This window comes from Ptychodera flava, chromosome 8, assembly GCF_041260155.1.
Source record: "Ptychodera flava strain L36383 chromosome 8, AS_Pfla_20210202, whole genome shotgun sequence".
Taxonomy (NCBI): domain Eukaryota; kingdom Metazoa; phylum Hemichordata; class Enteropneusta; family Ptychoderidae; genus Ptychodera; species Ptychodera flava.
In genome coordinates this window covers 45,403,444-45,422,882 of record NC_091935.1, presented here as the reverse complement: position 1 = coordinate 45,422,882, position 19,439 = coordinate 45,403,444, and the positions used below count along the sequence as shown (strand labels likewise).

Genomic DNA, 19,439 nt, shown 5'->3' with positions numbered 1-19,439 from the left:
GATAGAAACTTTCTGTGTCTTTAATCCTCTGACACAATGCTACTATGAAGATAGAAACTTTCTGTGTCTTTAATCCTCTGACACAATGCTACTATGAAGATAGAAACTTTCTGTGTCTTTAATCCTCTGACACAATCTACTATGAAGATAGAAACTTTCTGTGTCTTTAATCCTCTGACACAATGCTACTATGAAGATAGAAACTTTCTGTGTCTTTAATCCTCTGACACAATGCTACTATGAAGATAGAAACTTTCTGTGTCTTTAATCCTCTGACACAATGCTACTATGAAGATAGAAACTTTCTGTGTCTTTAATCCTCTGACACAATGCTACTATGAAGATAAGAAACTTTCTGTGTCTTTAATCCTCTGACACAATGCTACTATGAAGATAGAAACATTCTGTGTCTTTAATCCTCTGACACAATGCTACTATGAAGATAGAAACTTTCTGTGTCTTTAATCCTCTGACACAATGCTACTATGAAGATAGAAACTTTCTGTGTCTTTAATCCTCTGACACAATGCTACTATGAAGATAGAAACTTTCTGTGTCTTTAATCCTCTGACACAATGCTACTATGAAGATAGAAACTTTCTGTGTCTTTAATCCTCTGACACAATGCTACTATGAAGATAGAAACTTTCTGTGTCTTTAATCCTCTGACACAATGCTACTATGAAGATAGAAACTTTCTGTGTCTTTAATCCTCTGACACAATGCTACTATGAAGATAGAAACTTTCTGTGTCTTTAATCCTCTGACACAATGCTACTATGAAGATAGAAACTTTCTGTGTCTTTAATCCTCTGACACAATGCTACTATGAAGATAGAAACTTTCTGTGTCTTTAATCCTCTGACACAATGCTACTATGAAGATAGAAACTTTCTGTGTCTTTAATCTCTGACACAATGCTACTATGAAGATAGAAACTTTCTGTGTCTTTAATCCTCTGACACAATGCTACTATGAAGATAGAAACTTTCTGTGTCTTTAATCCTCTGACACAATGCTACTATGAAGATAGAAACTTTCTGTGTCTTTAATCTCTGACACAATGCTACTATGAAGATAGAAACTTTCTGTGTCTTTAATCCTCTGACACAATGCTACTATGAAGATAGAAACTTTCTGTGTCTTTAATCCTCTGACACAATGCTACTATGAAGATAAAAACTTTCTGTGTCTTTAATCCTCTTACACAATGCTACTATGAAGATAGAAACTTTCTGTGTCTTAATCCTCTGACACAATGCTACTATGAAGATAGAAACTTTCTGTGTCTTTAATCCTCTGACACAATGCTACTATGAAGATAGAAACTTTCTGTGTCTTTAATCCTCTGACACAATGCTACTATGAAGATAGAAACTTCTGTGTCTTTAATCCTCTGACACAATGCTACTATGAAGATAGAAACTTTCTGTGTCTTTAATCCTCTGACACAATGCTACTATGAAGATAGAAACTTTCTGTGTCTTTAATCCTCTGACACAATGCTACTATGAAGATAGAAACTTTCTGTGTCTTTAATCCTCTGACACAATGCTACTATGAAGATAGAAACTTTCTGTGTCTTTAATCCTCTGACACAATGCTACTATGAAGATAGAAACTTTCTGTGTCTTTAATCCTCTGACACAATGCTACTATGAAGATAGAAACTTTCTGTGTCTTTAATCCTCTGGCACAATGCTACTATGAAGATAGAAACTTTCTGTGTCTTTAATCCTTTGACACAATGCTACTATGAAGATAGACACTTTCTGTGTCTTTAATCCTCTGACACAATGCTACTATGAAGATAGGAAGCACCCATGTTCAGACATTAGGACTCCTAAAATCTTACAATTCCTTGCTGGCCAGCATATTGTGTTAATTCATTTATAAATGTAAACAAAATGTTAGTTTTTTGAATTTAATATTTGGTGAAAGTAATAATTCAGATTTTTCTGTACTTTGAATGTCATCAATTGATAAATTTAGGTAATTTTACACCATCAAATGGTAATCAGCTACAGTTCATTATAATCATTGATCATTGATCTTTCGTTATTGATTTTGAAAGAGAATGTCTTTAGTTTTCCTTAGCATGGAATGGGTAAAATTTTCACATTATGTGTTGAGTTCAGTATTACTCAGACAGACTTGACCTTAAGATGGCAATCAGTTTGTATATCACCCTAAAGGGAACATGTTTGTGAACTTTTAACAGTGCAATATTACAAAGACAGACTTGACCTGGAGATTGCAATCATGTTGTATACCACCTTAAAGGGAACTTTTAAGTGTGAAATATTACAAAGACAGACTTGACCTAGAGATTGCAATCATGTTTTGACCTATAACCTGATATAGTAACTTACATATATGACACTTCAAGAGCATAGATATATATATATCGTGTCAAATGTTTCTTTATGACAGGGCAAGTGGATTTTTCATCAGTCATAAGTGTCTTATAGACTTCAGTGGATTGATAATATCATGATTGTTTATAAAAGCAAGGCTACTTTACCAACAATCACACATAGATTTGATCCCATTTATTAAATCTATGGTAGTTGACTGCTTCAGGCTTGTCTGTCCCTTGTTCATTGAAAGTGTTCCTTTCTACACCGTTTGTTGAAGATAATTGCTGTATTTTCTACTTATGAAATATGTTACCACATTGTCTGTTTTCACAACTGGTAGGTTGCTTCAACAGAAAAAATATTCAAAATGTGATATTAAACCTAGTACAGATCTACATTACTTGGCTTAAGCTTGTCTTTATGCAATATGTACCAGAGGGTAGTCAGTCTTTTCATGTTTGCCTTTTCAAAGTGTTTATGGTTCACATCTTCAGAGCTTTCCATTTTCAGATATAATAAGTACAAATGAAGGAGGTTTATTTTAACATGGTTGGTTTGGTTTTTCACATGTTGGCAGGCAGGGAAAGAGAGATGTACAAGTGTGTATTGATACTACATACCTTAGTTACCGCTGCAGATGTAATGGTGCATAGTAGCTTGTCAAGTGCTGTTAATCATATCAATATAATGCAAGATCAATACCAAGATTTACTCACAGGTAAGGAAACACAACCATGTGGGTACACATATGAAGTAAAATTGCTCAAAATGAGAGTGAAATGCTGGCCACATATCCACTGCCTATCCTTGTAAATATACTCTACAATATTATAGTACTATATTGACAATAACTGCAGATTTTTCTGGTAAATTTTCTGAATGTAGTATGAGCCTTGAAACTGAAATATTTACACTTTTGCTCAAACTTTCCAAAAGGAAACTTTCAAACATTCTCATTCTAAATCAAGAATAAAAATCCCAGATCACCATGCAAATTTACTAGAGAAAAAAATTCCCAAACGTGTTTTGATATTTGGAATTCAAAATGGCCAGCATCTCTCTGTTTAGTGTATGAGGGAAAATTAAATTTTCAATTTTCACAAAACTAAGCTGTCAAAAAACTTAAATTACTCCAAGAGCTTCAAATGAGCCACAGAAGTGGTAGCCCAGAAAAGTATTGGGAAATTTTAGAGTCTGAGTATCTGTCCCTGAGACATATTCTATGTTAATTCAACATAACTACTGTACAGACTACACTGGACTGATTACTAACACTGACTAAAACATTGAGAGTTTAATAACTTAGCTCTGTTTTACTATCCACCCAGCAGAAGATCACATCACGAAAAGATGTGGATATTTGACACATCATCACATTGATTTCCTTACAATAGTTTTGTCATTAACTGTATGGTTCATCAATATTTAATAAAATTTTGAAAAATACTATCAAGATTTGATGCCATGTGAACCATTTCTTGTTCAAAAACTGAAACAATATAAGATTGCGATAGTAGGTGATTTCCATTGTTTTTTTACAGAGTCATTGGCATCCATACAAAGGCAGTTGTTTAAACAACAGTTTGTGTTCCATGAGAGACAAGTCATACATCCAAAACTGACTGAACTTGGCCATCAAATTGGTAAATGGTTCTATCGTAAGATGCAAAAAGGTGATGGAGATCAAGATCCCAAGGTACATACAAACAAAACAATCATTTTGATCAGCTGTGGTATGAGAATTGAGATTATAAAATGTCATATGTCAAGCATGTCTTTCAACCCTTGCTGACTTTGACATTCTGAGAGGTCAACATCTGCAGCTTCTGGTAGATTTTGATCAATTTACACTTGAATAGCTCAATGAATCTACTGAATAGCTCAATGAATCTACTGATGAAGAGCTTGTCCAGTCTGTAATGCAATGATAGAACTCTGTCTCTCCATGGATGGAACAACATCACTTGTGAGTGGTCATTGCAGTGTTGCGGCCAGGAATTTTAGATCAGGGGACACTGTGTCCCACTACCATTTATTTTTGGGGACATTTTGTACATTTTGGGGACAACAAGCAGTTGTCAATCAAATTTTGCATTATTTCGTAACACATTAGTTTCACTGAACAAAATTCAAGCTATCAGGACCGCGTCGCTATGCTTGAATTTCAGGCAATTGAAGCAGTATACCATATCTGCCGCAAATCAGAGCTCAGACGGACTACAGTGAAGCAAATTATGATATCAATTTCAGTGTTTTAATTACTTTTAATCATATAGCTAGCTCTGAAAATACGTAAGTGTAAGCCTCAAAATAATTATGCAAAACAAAGATCATGGTCAGTAATAGATATTACTTGTAGACTACACCCATCACAGTCAACTCACGAGCTGACACGCAGTACGCAAGAGTGGTGGACAATTGGTTCCGTTTTGGGGACATTGTTGCAAGGGCGCGTCCTGGCGGCAACACTGTCATTGCCTTAGTATTGTGAGTGTTTGAGTGTTTGCATGAGTGCGTATGACTGTAACTTTTGTGTTCTAGAACACAGGCCCTCTGATGTATCCCCAGCCTCATTTTCAAAATAGCTGTAGCCTTTCAGGTATGTAAGCGGTCTGAAATCACCAAAGTGCGCCGGCAATCTGCGCCGGCGCATTTCAAACTGCGCCCCCATTTTGCGCCGGTATATTGCGCCGCCCAAACTGCGCCCTTACTCTGCGCCAAAACACGTCCTCCGAGTGTCACAACATCGAGTAGTCGCACTTGCGTAGCAGGACGCCCTAAAAAATGCAGCTCGAAAAATGACGTGAATTTGTAACAAGTTAAGCTTAATGGTAGTTGTTTTGGGGCCACGCACATAAGCTTACGTACGTGGACACATGGAGGTAGTTAGGGAACAGTACCATAAGTTACTTCTCAAACGGGATCCTAGCTTGCAGTAAAGAAATTTTCTTTCAATAAGGTGTGAAAAGATATCTTTCGCCAGTAAGATTTTTGACATGATTTCAGAATGGAGTCTCGGAGGTACGACACCATGTTATGTTTGTATGGGACGGATTACACTCACTTGGCGGTATCGTGAACTAATATGGCTTTCGCAGCAGTCAAAATTTGTGAATTTTGCATCTCCATTAAAGGCCAGGGACTTGATACCCGGGATCAAGTTAATCCCGTTCACCTTTGACATTCACGGACCGGATCGAATGTTTTTGTCTTTGTAAATTACGGTCACGATTAGTGTGCACGGTCACGATTAGGAGGTTGTACACAGGCCAATGTGTTGACATGCACAACAGATTAGGCCTATACGACTCTGAATATGATGGCGAGACCAGTATACATGTACAGAGAAACAACGTTTCATGAAGCCCACAATGCTTGTAGCAATAACAGGTGTACTTCAACAGAAATGACAAAGGTACAGTCAATCCACGACGCCACTGCAACTGACGTTATTACGTTCCGAATTCGGCTTACCCAGGCTCTGGCTGCAACTGTACAATTATTGCAGCTAAACGATTGCGTAGACGTCGTGCCATTGCCAAGATACTCTGCTGTTTCCGATTGTTTCGTCTACAGAACTAATAAAAACTCTCTCAATTCGACAAGAAAAAATAATTACGGTTTGAAATCGGTGCATTAATTTATATTTATAAAAATAATAAAATTTGACATCACCGATCATAAGAAACGTGGTGTTGAAGAACATATATTTTTTGAACAGAAGACTACGGCGACCATTTTCTGTAAGTATACAATGTAATCTAACTTTAGCAAACTTGCGAGTCAAACATCCGAAGAGTAACTTCAATGTTTGGTTTTGTTCTACTCTTGTTATAAAATAAGTCAAATTTCGGGAAAGTATCCGTACATCTTCGATATCTGTGCAGCGCAAATGTGTAAACCGACCCTGCATTTATCCATCCTAAAAACCATGATCAGTTCGCGACTGCATAAACCCCTCCCCTCCCTCTCTCTCTCTCTCTTTTCTCTCTCCCACAAAAGTTTAGCCATTTGATGTTTTATTTTGCCGACATTTATTTAACGGTTCACGATCACCGCTCAATGTTGATGTCGATTTCGATTTACGAAGTTTCTTCGTAACTAGAGACATGTCACGGCCTGGAGCTAGTTATCACTAAAACAGTCTATAACGTTTTTGCTTCCGAACGGAGGTGACAGGTGACTTCGTGCGTAAAATATTGAATGACAATATGAATTTCACCGTTAAGAAAGTCTATGACTTTCAAACTAGTCGTACAAACAACAATAAACATGGCGGAGCAATGATACCGACGTACTGTTTTCCACGACCTCTGATGAGAGCGACTCGCTGAAATTTTCCAACCTGGTATTGGTAAGTATTTGGCTTTGTACACGTAAACTAATTATACAAAAGTTGTATTCTCTGTAAATCAATAAGCCTTTCGAACACGAAAGATATTCGGATATCTGAACCTCAACATCGGTTACGCAGCTCGAAAGTTATCCTCCGAAACAGGACAGGAGAATTGGTCAAAGCCGGATTTCGTATGGTATATAGATATGGAAACACGCGGCTCATTGTTAGAAAGCATGCAAGATGCTCCCTAGCTTAGTCTGCTAGGGAGCTGGAGCTGAGCTTGGTCCTTGGATTGTTGCCTTCCGTCTCGCCCCTACACACCCTCAATTTTCTAACAATCACAGGATTCAGTCACGTGTGTCTTCAAATTTGATACATTCTACCAATCATCAAGCACGGAACACATGAAAAAAACAATGGTCGCGGCTACGGGTTCAAGAACGTTCAGGGGAGAAACATCACAGATTTGTTGCAGAATTGTTATGACTAGCTTTATGGAGAATATGGGCGATCTGCGTATGGTCGCGTATGGACAAGTGTACGCCAAGATAAAAATATGATGTCCGAAAAGTTTTGTTTTGTTTTATTCAACTGAGTCACCGCCTTCGTTATCGCCTAAACATCCTCGGGTTTTGTTTTTTTTTTCGGGCAGACTGCAACATGAATATCTTTCCAATGCATAGAGTACGGCCGTTCATGCAATCATAGACCCATGTGCTTTGGCAAATGGGCCAAGTTTTTGTACGTTGGTTAGAAACTAATGACAATATAGGTGAAGATGTTACATCTGTCAAATTAGGACAGAGTATTGAAGTGTTAAATTACTTTCATCGATCGACAAAGAAGAGAAAGAATGAGTCAGTGAATATCGAATCATAGACGGGAGAATCGAGGGTTTATGATCAATTGGGAACAAAAATATTTCGAATAATTGACTAACACAACCAGAAAGGGAATTTTATTAAACTTTAAAAAAGTCACCGCCTTTCGTTGACATAGGATCGATGGCAATAGACAAACACATGATGTCGTTTATGTCCTCAAAAATGTTCTGAAACGGCACGACGATAATAACTAAAATGAATGAACAATTAAAAGCCCTACTTAAATGACACGATATCAGTTGTCGTTTCAATTTTTTTCCTTTCTGTTAGAAACTCCACGATGATGTTTTGGAAATCAAACGGGAAATGCCATATTCTCGGTGCTCCGATTGATCCACCCATTGAGGTAAATTTCTCTGCCATGATCCGCCCATGGATGTGAAAAAATAGATGAACCGCCTCAGTAAATATCTGAAGTTTCTACAGGAAATTTCTCGTCCGTTCACGGATCTTTTTCCGTCTTTCATTTTAGTTTCAAGTTGTTTATAGGGTAAGGAAGCTAGAAATCCATCAAAACATCGCTCCAGGGTCTATGATCAAAAGTATGAGCGCGTTTTGTCATCAGCTGTCAGCAGGTCGTTTTCCAAACCGCGACAGGGACTCGGAAACCCGCCATAGTGTCACAAGACGCTAGACCTAGATTGTATGTAATTGCGTGCTATCGTTTGGTCCATTTCAAGGTTAATTGACTCTCAATATAAATACCCATCGGGATTGAGTGTTCATGGCGTCCCGTTTCACTTTAACCAGCACTGTGAATCAGTCTGTGAATCGTACGTCCCAGCCCAATCAGTCTCTCGCCGATTTTTAAAACCTGGTAAATAAAGTTCTTCGTAGTCAGATATAGGCTAATATTATGTAAAGATGAATGTATCATTCATATTTTTATTTAGACGAATATATCAACTTCTTGGTGTTTGGAAATAAGTGTGTTGCAATAATTTCCATCGGGGATTTGAATGACGAATTCACTCATAATACACAGCGCTGTACTTCCATGGAGATCGTATCGCTGTTTTAGCAATGACTTTAATCGTAAGTTTTCATTCGACCAAGGTGATGAAATAAATGCTGACAAGCACTATGTACAGACCGAGTTAACTTCACATCCTCACTATCGCTCGCACTTTCAAAGTGAGCACGTACACTTCAAGCCCTCACATTCACTCTCCTAACTTTGGCCTCATGCTCTTGTCGATTTCCAGTACCCTTATACCTTCCGTCAGGAAGTCAGTCGTAAGAACGGTCGCATTTGCTGTTTGCACATTAAATGAGAGTCTCAGACCCGGTCTCAAATTCACTCGCAAATAAGCTTATACCTCACAAAGCGAAATGGGAGTCTCAAGTTCAGTCGCAAACGTGATCGCGCTTTGACTCTTCTATGAACTGAAAGTCTCAGAATCAGTCGCATTCCTTATCATTTGGGGTCGTCATGAGTTGGAAATAGCAATTATTGGTCGATTCAAAGGTAGCAGAATTAGAGCAAGAATTACGGTCCACGAGGTTCCGATCAAACAAGTATGGAGTGTCCGATTTACGGCTGCACCGCCTATTCAGACACTGAGACTACGACACTCTCGCCATATACTGAGTAGAGTTACCCTACGAAACGTATAATGGCAGAGATATTTGGCCATCGAAATAGTTTGAGAGTAAAATTTAGTCTTTTTTAACCGTGAAAGTATTTACCGACAAGGTTCGGGTAGAAAGATTCAAAGGTCGATTTACGATGCAAATGACACTCGACTGGCCGAGTTACCTTCCCTATCGTGTGATGTTATTACATACTTCACATACGTGTCGGAAAAAATTACTCCCATCCTCCGCATTTAAGTGACACATTTCACCATATTCCCCACGAAAAACATGAATATTTCTTTGAAATCGCCAGACTAAACCAAAACAGACTATTAATACCGTGCTTGACATTGAAACTTCGCAATGGCGCAGAGTAAGGGCGCAGTTTTGGGCGGCGCAATATACCGGCGCAAAATGGGGGCGCAGTTTGAAATGCGCCGGCGCAGTTTGCCGGCGCACTGTGGTGATTTCAGACCGCTTACATAGCTCAGCCTTTACCATATTTTACCATATTATAATGAGGGTTATCAATGGTCTCAATGATTATTTGGAAATGAATATAATAAGACTTCTCAGAGGAAAATTAGCATATGTAGTAAAAATAATCACCTCACTTCACTTGATGATCGCTTTCTGCAAAATATGCTGATTTTCCCCGAGAGATCCTATTTCCGCTACCAAACACCCATGCTTGCCATTTATAACAGTGTAAATAACAGATGTGAGCAAAAAATTGGTGTTCCCTGACCTTTTGCTATTAGATTTGCTCATCAGTCTTTACGGTAGTAGTGTTTGGATTGATCAGGCACAAAGTTAGTTTCCTTACGCTGCATTTTAAGCAATCTCTGTCACAACAATGAAGGAAACTATGAAATCCATGTTTCTATAAAGAAAGGACACTGTAATGAAATGTTTTATGTGTGTTTTACAGATCTTGGTGATTGTTAGGCGGGACTTTGATGGCTTGTCACCAATCATTGTCAAGACTTTAGAGAATATCAAAGGTAAGTTTAGTGTTATGTTTTGGTATGTGTCTGACAAGTAGAACCATGCTACATCATTACAGTGTAAAGAGTTTTGTAAACATAGTTTACATACCACCGTCATTCAACAGAAGTCTTATTTCAATGAATCCAAATTTATATCACATGCATGCTTGTAAAAGTAATGATAATATATCTAGCTGGAAATTCAATCCCTGCAACCTCATTTTCAATTACAGTGTATTTTCTGTGGCTAGCATTGTGATGAAAATTACATTGTTTTACTACCTACTTAACATATTTTGCCAAAATAATATGTAGAGCTAATAAGCTAGAATAAGTGGAAGTGAAGATTATTATATCTAATTGCAGATAAATAGGACATTACAGTAACAATATCAATTTTAATAATTGCCTTAGTAATAAGTCAGTATAATTTGAAACAGTCCAACACCAGCAATGTTATAGTCTTGTGTTGTAGTATGAATAGTCACAGGAATAATCTCAAAGGAAATAAAAATAATTCTAAAGAACAGAGCCTGACTGTGATCTCTGTCTGTCTATCACAGTATGATGTCACTTCCCTTTACATATACTGACATCATTCTATTCTACAGGTATTCATACTGGTATTGCTGAATTACCAACAGATGAATTGTCTATCCTATGATGAGATAACACAGACCTTGGACCAGAATAACTGTGTGATTGTAGATAATCATTGTATTGGTGAAGAATTTCCATGGAATCACTTCTCATTGGTCATTGAGTATGAATACCATCAGCAGTCACCATTGCAACAGCTGTGTATTCGTCAAAATATTCGACACATAGCACTACAAAGTGTTCCCATAGAAAGTATTGGAATCAAATCAGTGTCAATTGGTATGTCTCTTGCGATTATCAATTATTTAGTCATAAAGTTCTGCCTTCTGGTAAACATCATAATTAATAACTGTTATATGCAGTCATGAATAGTAGTCATATCACACCAGTTAAATGTTGATAGTGAAAATACAGCATTCTGATTGGTCAAGAAATGAAGTGCTGTATTCATGATACAACACAGCTGGAACATACGCCAGCTTTCAGTAGGAAGAAAATGATGTTTTAGTGTTGTATGCCAGAATTTCCATACACTGTTATAATATTATGGCAATAAATCACCTAAGCAATAGGTACACTACTAGGTTATGATAATTGGGTCACCACCCACTGTCTCTTGTGCATGTATGTCATAACCTGTTCAAAGTCTGTCAACTTGGTATACTTAGGGTTGTTATTGCTGGAGTATTGTATGCACAGTTTTACTGGACAAATGTTACCGGAATTTATTGACACATCATTACAGGAACTGTTTGTTGTATCTCTTGATAATATTTTCATCATTTTGTTGCATAAAACAAGTACAATTATTTGCTTTGTTTGTTTTAGTTGCCATGTCAATAATTTGAACAAGTGCTAATTAGGTTTTCAGAGGGAGTAGGACCATGGTTATTCTACCTTGTCCAACATTGCAACTGAGATATAGCTAACTTGTCATCTGATAAGAAGAAACGGTTGACTTTTCTTCGTTTACATTAAATTTAAGCAACACTTAGGATATTTTAGAGTGTTGATTGACAGAGTATTTGATCACATGACTAGATGCAGACAGTCAGCCAATCAGAGAGCAGATTAAGCCAGTAAGAGATCAGCATACCTTGATAGCTTCAAAGAAGTTAACAAGTAACACAGAATTATTGCAGCTATTAGAGTCTAGGTAGGAGTTCATTGACAGCTAATACGAGATTTATCATGCAAAGGATCTGCTAAGTTTCTTCAGGATGTACCCATGTGTCAACACAGTCACTCTTAAACAATAGTCCATGGCTGACTTGATTATGCCTAAAATCAAAGATTATAAAAAAAATCACTACCAATTTCACAGAGGTACATGAGAAATGTTACTATATCATGATGTTATGATTTCCTGACTAGATGATATGGATAGCCTACAGCACGACAATATGTAACTGTTACAATAAGTTGTATGATCTAGGGGTTCACTGAAAGAAAGTGTATAAACATGTAATTGCATCTGTCTATTACTTTGGTGAATATTCATTTTTTTAATAACAATGGCTTCATGCTAATGGCATAACCTTAATCACATTAAAATCACACATTTTGTCCATATTTATATTTCATCAGTACATCTTCACTGCAAACTCTATGAATGCAGGGATACATGAAGTCTTGTAATGCCATGATAACTAATACTAAAATTCTACTTTTTTCATAGGCATGATATCATGATTATTGAACGTAATTATGATGATCTAGTTCACTTCTATCAGTCACATTCTAATCTATCAAGACCACCGTATTTTGCTGATGTTATCATTGATGAAAGAACATGTATAATACTGCAAGAATTGACAGACTTGTCACATGAGGGCAGTGTTCAACCACTTATCAGTCAAGTCATTGCATTCTCGGTGAAGTACAATCTGTGTTGGGTGATTCTGCACGTCCAGACTACACACAAATCGAAATATAGGTATGTTTGAATTAATATGGCATGCTCTGTTTAAAAAGATAATCACTGCATATTAATTATTAATTAATTATCAAACATGTAGTCATAACAGCAGTTGTGTACTGAGTGTCTTCAATAGGTATACTGAGTTTTCAGTTCTATAATTTAATGACCCTTTCACCATTTTGGTTTAATCATGGACCTATGGAGGGACCATGGTTTATCCAATCCAATTGTTTTCTATGGTGAAGATAGACCTTTACACTGGGAGATAGGGAAGGGTAAAATCTACATTACTGTTAGTCTTTTCTCTGCATTGTTAGTCTTTTCTCTGCATTGACTGCTAAATGTAAGGAGACTATCAGTAAATATTCTAAATTTATAGCCCCAGCAGTCAAATATTTCATGTCTTATGGCCTTATTGTAGCTCTAATATACACTGAATATAGAACCATATTGAACTACAGTGTGTTGTCAATTGTTGTCTACACATTTCTGTACAGAAAACTACCAATAGATGTAGTACTGTTCTGCAAAACATGCACAAGATCATTCTACACCCAATTGAAATTAAAAATAACAGCAGACTACCATAACGAAGTTTTAAAAAACTGTTCTGTCCTTTTCTACTGATACAGGAAAACCAGGTACATTGGTCAAACAAATATTTTATTTTATATCATGTATCATCTTTTTTCAGGGCTGCTATGGTAACCATCAGCTGCCCCAAGAGTCTCACTCAATATCAGATCAATTGATATTTAAATTATATGTGAGAGAATATTTCATTCATTTTTATTGAGACTGAATTAAAAGGAAAACTTGTCCTCTTTCCTAATTGTCAAGATTTTTGTTTTCCTAATTGTCAGAGTTGTTGTTTTCCATAGGTATCCATTTTCAGGCCATGTAACTAGTAATATATCATACCTGAATGCATCAGTGGCTCATTTTTCCAACAAGATAGATGGCTATGAAGTCAAGGTAAATGCTAATACTGTGACTTTGTCTTCATTTGTATTTGCAGGGAAATTGTCAGTACACTTAAGAAATAACTGTAGATTGATCAGCTTACACTGGAATAAATCTGTATGAAATGCTGAAATATAACAGAAATTATATCATATGATTATATTGATGGTGCAAATACAGCGATCTGATTGGTTGAGACGCGAAAAGAACCTTGGTATATTGGCGATGTACCACGGTTGGCATGCGCACTAGCTCTCGGCTTAAAGGGGAGATTTACCCAGCCTTTCTTAGGTAACCAGGTCGTTATTTAGTGAAAAATAAACAAAATAGCGTTGGTTTCATTCACTTTCACTTGAGCGTATTAGCGCAGTGGCCAGAAACTGAACGCACGGAAACCGGAAGTGACGTATCAAACTTGCCAGTCGTTGTGTACACACTGGGTTCAAAGTGAGGTCACTTACACCCAAGTGCTCTAGTGGAGGACGCATATGCGGTACTCAAACCTCAGCGCTCGACTAATGGCGAAAATAATCGGCAATTACTTCAAACCTGAATGAGCAATTGATGATCTTAGACTGACATCGTCAGAAAGTTACAGCGACTCGAGTTCGGAAAGTGACTATTCTAGTTCCGATGACGAAGTTCAAATTCCTCTCGCCGATCAATCATGCCTGTCATTGTCAACCCATGGATGCATGTGTTGCGTCTGCAATCGCTGTTAAATCATGCTGACGCCGAAGTATGCCAATGCTCTAAAGAGATCGACATTAATTCTAAAAGTGCGAGCGTTTTTAATGTGTTACAGAACACCCTGATGTAGCCATGATTAGTCTAGAACCAGCGGTCTTGTCTACACCGTGCCATTTCTAGTGCCTGAGTGTACGCACAGTCCCATATGTACAAGCAAAGCACTTGGGGCTGGATATGCCCTGGACAGTTTTCCTTTAGGCTTGTAGTTCAGTAGTTGGACTTGCAACTTTCGCTAAAAGCAGCCCTTCTCAAAGTGGTATTCATAGAAACTTTATTTCTGCTTGACTTACGCCACCAAGTGCTTGGCCCCTATATTCTGTAGCCATTCTATACACTGTAAGTGGAAAGCTTACAGTTGCTCACGTCGACTGCTTCAATGACCAAGTTTACGACGTCACTTCCGGTATTTTAGTACACCGCTGTTTGTTAGCCAGTGAGTGAAAGTGAATAAAATCGACTCGAAACCCTTTCAATGATCATATCAGTTTAATATTCCAAAATTAATTTTCAAGGTAAATTTCCCCTTTAAAAGAAAAGTTCTTTTATAACGTTCCACGCCAGAATTTCAATATACTGTTATGATATCATAGCAATAAATCACACCAATCGACAGTATACCACTCGATTTTGACCATTTCACTTCATATATGCACTCGCTATCGCTCATGCATATATGTCGCGAACTGGTCAAAATCTTGTGGTATACCATTGCTGGGTGTGCTTTATTGCTTAAATACTGTACTGCATTTCTAGATTTCAGTGTTCTTGTTGCTTGTTCTGACCATAAAGTCAAGTTTGTGCATTTATGATTTCAAACCATTTGAAAAGATATGGACATTACCTTGCAAGACATTAAACACTTGCATAAGTAGCATTTTATGACAATTTTGGGCAGATCGTCCATGTAGCCGACACGAACACGAAGTGTCTAATACCGGCTACCGAAAACTATGAAAAATAGTAAAGAATGAGCTACAAAATCACTATCAGTTTTAAGTTGCAGGTAGGAGAAGTCTGTGCCTTTGTATAAAATACTATAAAAATAGTAGAAAGTGAGAAACCAGCTGAAAGTTAGTCGAGGAGACCTTAACCGCATATCATTTGCATCTCATTGTCGGCTACATGGACTGTGTGCCCAATTTTGACTTCTCAAATATATGATATTTATGATTTATTGTTTTAAGACCAGCACCATACATGTAGCATAAATAAATCTTATTATCACTAAATCAGATTGTACTTCCTAAAGCTCTAGATATCTTCCATTAAAAATTATTCAACAAGGACAGGAGGTCCATTTATCAGTTTAATAAAATGTTTATATCAGATTTTGATTTTGATTTTTGACAATCGTCTGAAAAAATCACAATATTAGTGACCATTTGTAGTGAGTGATGCATTTTTACATCTCATTTCTCATGAAATAGCAGTTTATATATTTCACATATTTGAAAGATGCGTTTGACTTAACAGACAAATTTTAGAAATTTATTTGTGAATCTTACAATTTTATGTAATACATTGAGGCGTCATCACAGAATCAAAGTAGACAGCATAGAACTTCTGCTATTACAGAAATTAGGGTCAGCATTGACTACAAGAAAGTTGTGATGCATGTGATTATCACTGACTGATATCAAATCTTGATTTGCTATATTTGTTTTCAGATTGTGTATTCATACAGTACATCAGATACTGCTAGAATCATCAGAGAAATCAGTGAAGATAGCCTAGCAAGGACTACTGTATGGGATAACAAGATTGGATAACGAGGACTTGGTTAACTCAAGAAATCAGTAATGTGAGTAACAATATTAAAATATCTCTTTGTAATTCAGGCTTGGATAAATCCATGGTTTGTTTTGGTGTATGTGTCGGATAAATGGATGTTGCAAGGGATGTAGAGGAGATTGTTGAAAAGATGCTATAAAGCAGAATGACCTGAAACAAAAAATACAAGTGATTGTTTGAAAACTGGACAGAGTTCAGCTACAATTTCCTCTGATTATATCAATTCAAAATTTTGTGTACTGTTGGACTTGAAGTGAAAGTTGTGGTGACACCTTTATTCATTTTGAAATTTGGCAATATTGAGCTGGGGAAGAGCGTATATGCCAATATTGACCTGAGGAAGGGTGTATATGCCAATATTGACCTGAGGAAGGGTGTACATGCCAATATTGACCTGAGGAAGGGTGTACATGCCAAAAGAAGATAAACATGAATATATCAGTTTGTATCAAGTGTCACCGTGGTATCATTGATGCTGGTGTAATCTTTTACCTTTGAAATAAAGAGTCAGCTAATTGTACAACATATCAGCTAGAAGGAATAGCAGACAATTAAAGACAATTTATGTGCAAGGGTTAGAGTAAGCCAAATATAATAGCAAGGCTGTGCATAGCTGAGCATTTAAATTTAAATTCATAGACACTAGTGAAAAGAGTACATGTATGTGGATCATAACCACACAGACAACAAGGTGGATTGCAACTCATCAGTAAGTTTGTGTTCCTTTGAATTAGTTGCATTGAAGTTTACCATACAAGTGACTACACTTCATCAAATACCTCTCAACAGATTGACACACTACTGTCAGCAGCAGAACACATAATTCAGAATTCTGAGTTTTAGAATTTGTTATTTAAAGATGATATATCGTAGTGCCTAGTCAAAGTGATTTTGTTTTTGTTTGACATCATCAGCATGAAAGGTTTCTCTTGTCATTTGGATGTATGAACTCATTTAGTGCACAAGTGATGCTAACAGCATGTCCATTACAAAGACTCATGTCATGTCCATTGCAAGAACTCATCAATGTCTGTCCATGGATTCCACAGAAAATGACCAAGGTAAGACTCAACATCTTACCATCACCTTTACAGTTCATCTGTGATTGTTAAGAACATGTTGGAAAATAAGGTATCTAAATGTGCAGACACTGTAAATACATAGGTCATACTTATTTCTTCTACTTGAACCATTGTGGAAGTTAATTACACTAATCAGACGCTAGCAAGAGTTTGACATTTATAAAACATTAGCTAAACAACACTAAAATGCTACTGAATAAAGTTGTGTTGAATTTATGCATATTCTACGGCATTACCCCTTCCTAATGACAGTATTTTTCATCCAATGCAGTATTACGTAAGATGTAATCAAGATGATCTTTAACACAGTCATGATTACTTGATCATTTCTTGATGCAATGAGCTATTACATTCTACATGTCTTCTGTAAAGTCCGCTTAGTAACATAAACCTAATATTATCACTTTGATAGCAATATAATGGAAGATATGCTTTAGTTAAAGGAATTTGTTTTGAAAGTGTTTAGAGTAATGTTCAAGCAGTAAAATTTGAGCATAAATTCATTATTCCAGGGTAACATGTCATAGTTATTAACACTACTGAAATATTTTAAAATGTTATTAGCATGTTATTGAGATGTTTCTCATTTATTTCACTTCTCAGCAATTTCATCATACAATCCACTACAAGGAAGATATACCAATGACTGATATAAGTCCACACTATCAGAAACCTATAGAGCTGATGTTTAGTCAAGAAAGTTGTGATGTTGAAATGTCAATGGATTATCCTGAGTCTACAGTATGCAGACAAACTGATATCTGTGAAATCCTTGAGGATTCTGCAGCTGATGATCAAATCTATGGCAATATTCCTGAGCATCAGACTTTGACAGATGAAGATGTGTATTGCAAATTCAGTGAAGACACACAGAGATATATCAGCCAGTGGAATGACTCAAACTAAGAAACAGGCGTTAGATTTTGATGATTGGAATAAAGTTGACAAGTTTAAACTCTATCATCAAAGCGAATCTGCAGTTGATTTTTACCATGCAAATTTGCCTGAAAGTGGTGACTCAGTAAAGTTCAAAGGTGATCAGTTTAGTTACCATGGACACAGCAAAGCTGGTGATGTGATGACCAAGGCATGTAACAACTTTGAGCAGCGAAGGGATAACAGAGGTGTCCAGTTACAGTGTGTTCCACCAACTCCTAGAACACATAAACCTGTCTATATTGCAGAACCAACACCAAGTCTAGGATATGGTGCGGAACTACTGGACAGACCACAGCTGTACAAACCACATGTAGGAATAGCTCAACCATTTATGCATGTACCACAAGGTAAGTGTTATCACAGCTTACATATTATTATTCCACTGATAAGTCTTTTATACAAAATGAAAGTTTAACCATCAACACTTAAACTATCAGTTTCTGTTTCCAAATCTAGCTGTGGTGTAATGTGTACCTCTCTCTGATTACAAAATCAATGTTTATGTGATCAAAAGTCATATTTATAATGATTGAATGTACTTCTTTCATGAAATATTTCTATCATGAAATACTTCAGCAATAAACCAGCCTAGCAATGAACAGACTATAAGATTTTGACTAGCTCACTACATACTGCAGTATAAATGCATACATGAGTGTAATATGGAATGATCTTGTCAAACTCTACTGGTACAGTATACCTGTTGCTAAGTGGTTTAATGATATAATTATATCGTAACAGTATTGAATCATGGGGTGAATCATTAAAATGGGGATTTTCCTAAGTGAGAGCTTGCCCACATGTTGATTGCATATGTGAAGTAGTGTAACATTTCCTAACGTACCGGTACAACACTAAAATTGTTGTGAAACTCCTCCAACATTACATTGTGATTAGTTCATCTCATTATCAACAGTCTTATTTGACATTCAGCATGTGATGTCAACATTAGAATGAAGATGTGGAATCAAGTTAGATCAGATGATGGCACATTGAGGGACAAGAAAATGAGTCCTGTATCACTGACTGAGAAAGCTGATCAAAGAGTACCAAACAATAACAATTCAGCCGTCTATTCTGAGGTGACTGGTGAGTAAAAACTATATCATGTATGAAATGCTGTCTAAGCTACTGTGTTAGAAATTATCTGATAATGGACATAAATTATGTGTTTTGGATAGACTAAGTAAACTTTGATATTGATCGATGAAAATGCAGCTGTGATTTGACAAATCTTTGCAGA

General features: G+C 36.7%; 1 protein-coding gene across 4 annotated transcripts in view; it reads left to right on the top strand.

Moving 5' to 3' along the window:
• The window catches only part of LOC139139415 (uncharacterized), a 33,921-nt gene that overhangs the window by 13,023 nt on the left and 1,459 nt on the right, over positions 1–19,439 (top strand). For 2 of the 4 annotated variants that reach the window (XM_070708322.1, XM_070708319.1), the window contains 10 exons: positions 2,938–3,078; positions 3,902–4,056; positions 10,093–10,165; positions 10,762–11,029; positions 12,429–12,686; positions 13,553–13,646; positions 16,052–16,185; positions 17,090–17,236; positions 17,861–18,543; positions 19,130–19,285. In XM_070708322.1, the coding sequence (XP_070564423.1) occupies positions 2,938–3,078; positions 3,902–4,056; positions 10,093–10,165; positions 10,762–10,814 (422 nt within the window). In that variant the 3' untranslated portion in view covers positions 10,815–11,029; positions 12,429–12,686; positions 13,553–13,646; ... (2 more) ...; positions 17,861–18,543; positions 19,130–19,285. Of the gene's footprint in view, positions 1–2,937; positions 3,079–3,901; positions 4,057–10,092; positions 10,166–10,761; positions 11,030–12,428; positions 12,687–13,552; positions 13,647–16,051; positions 16,186–17,089; positions 17,237–17,860; positions 18,544–19,112; positions 19,286–19,439 lie in introns of all 4 variants that reach the window. The other 2 variants (XM_070708320.1, XM_070708321.1) reach the window with 2 other exon arrangements.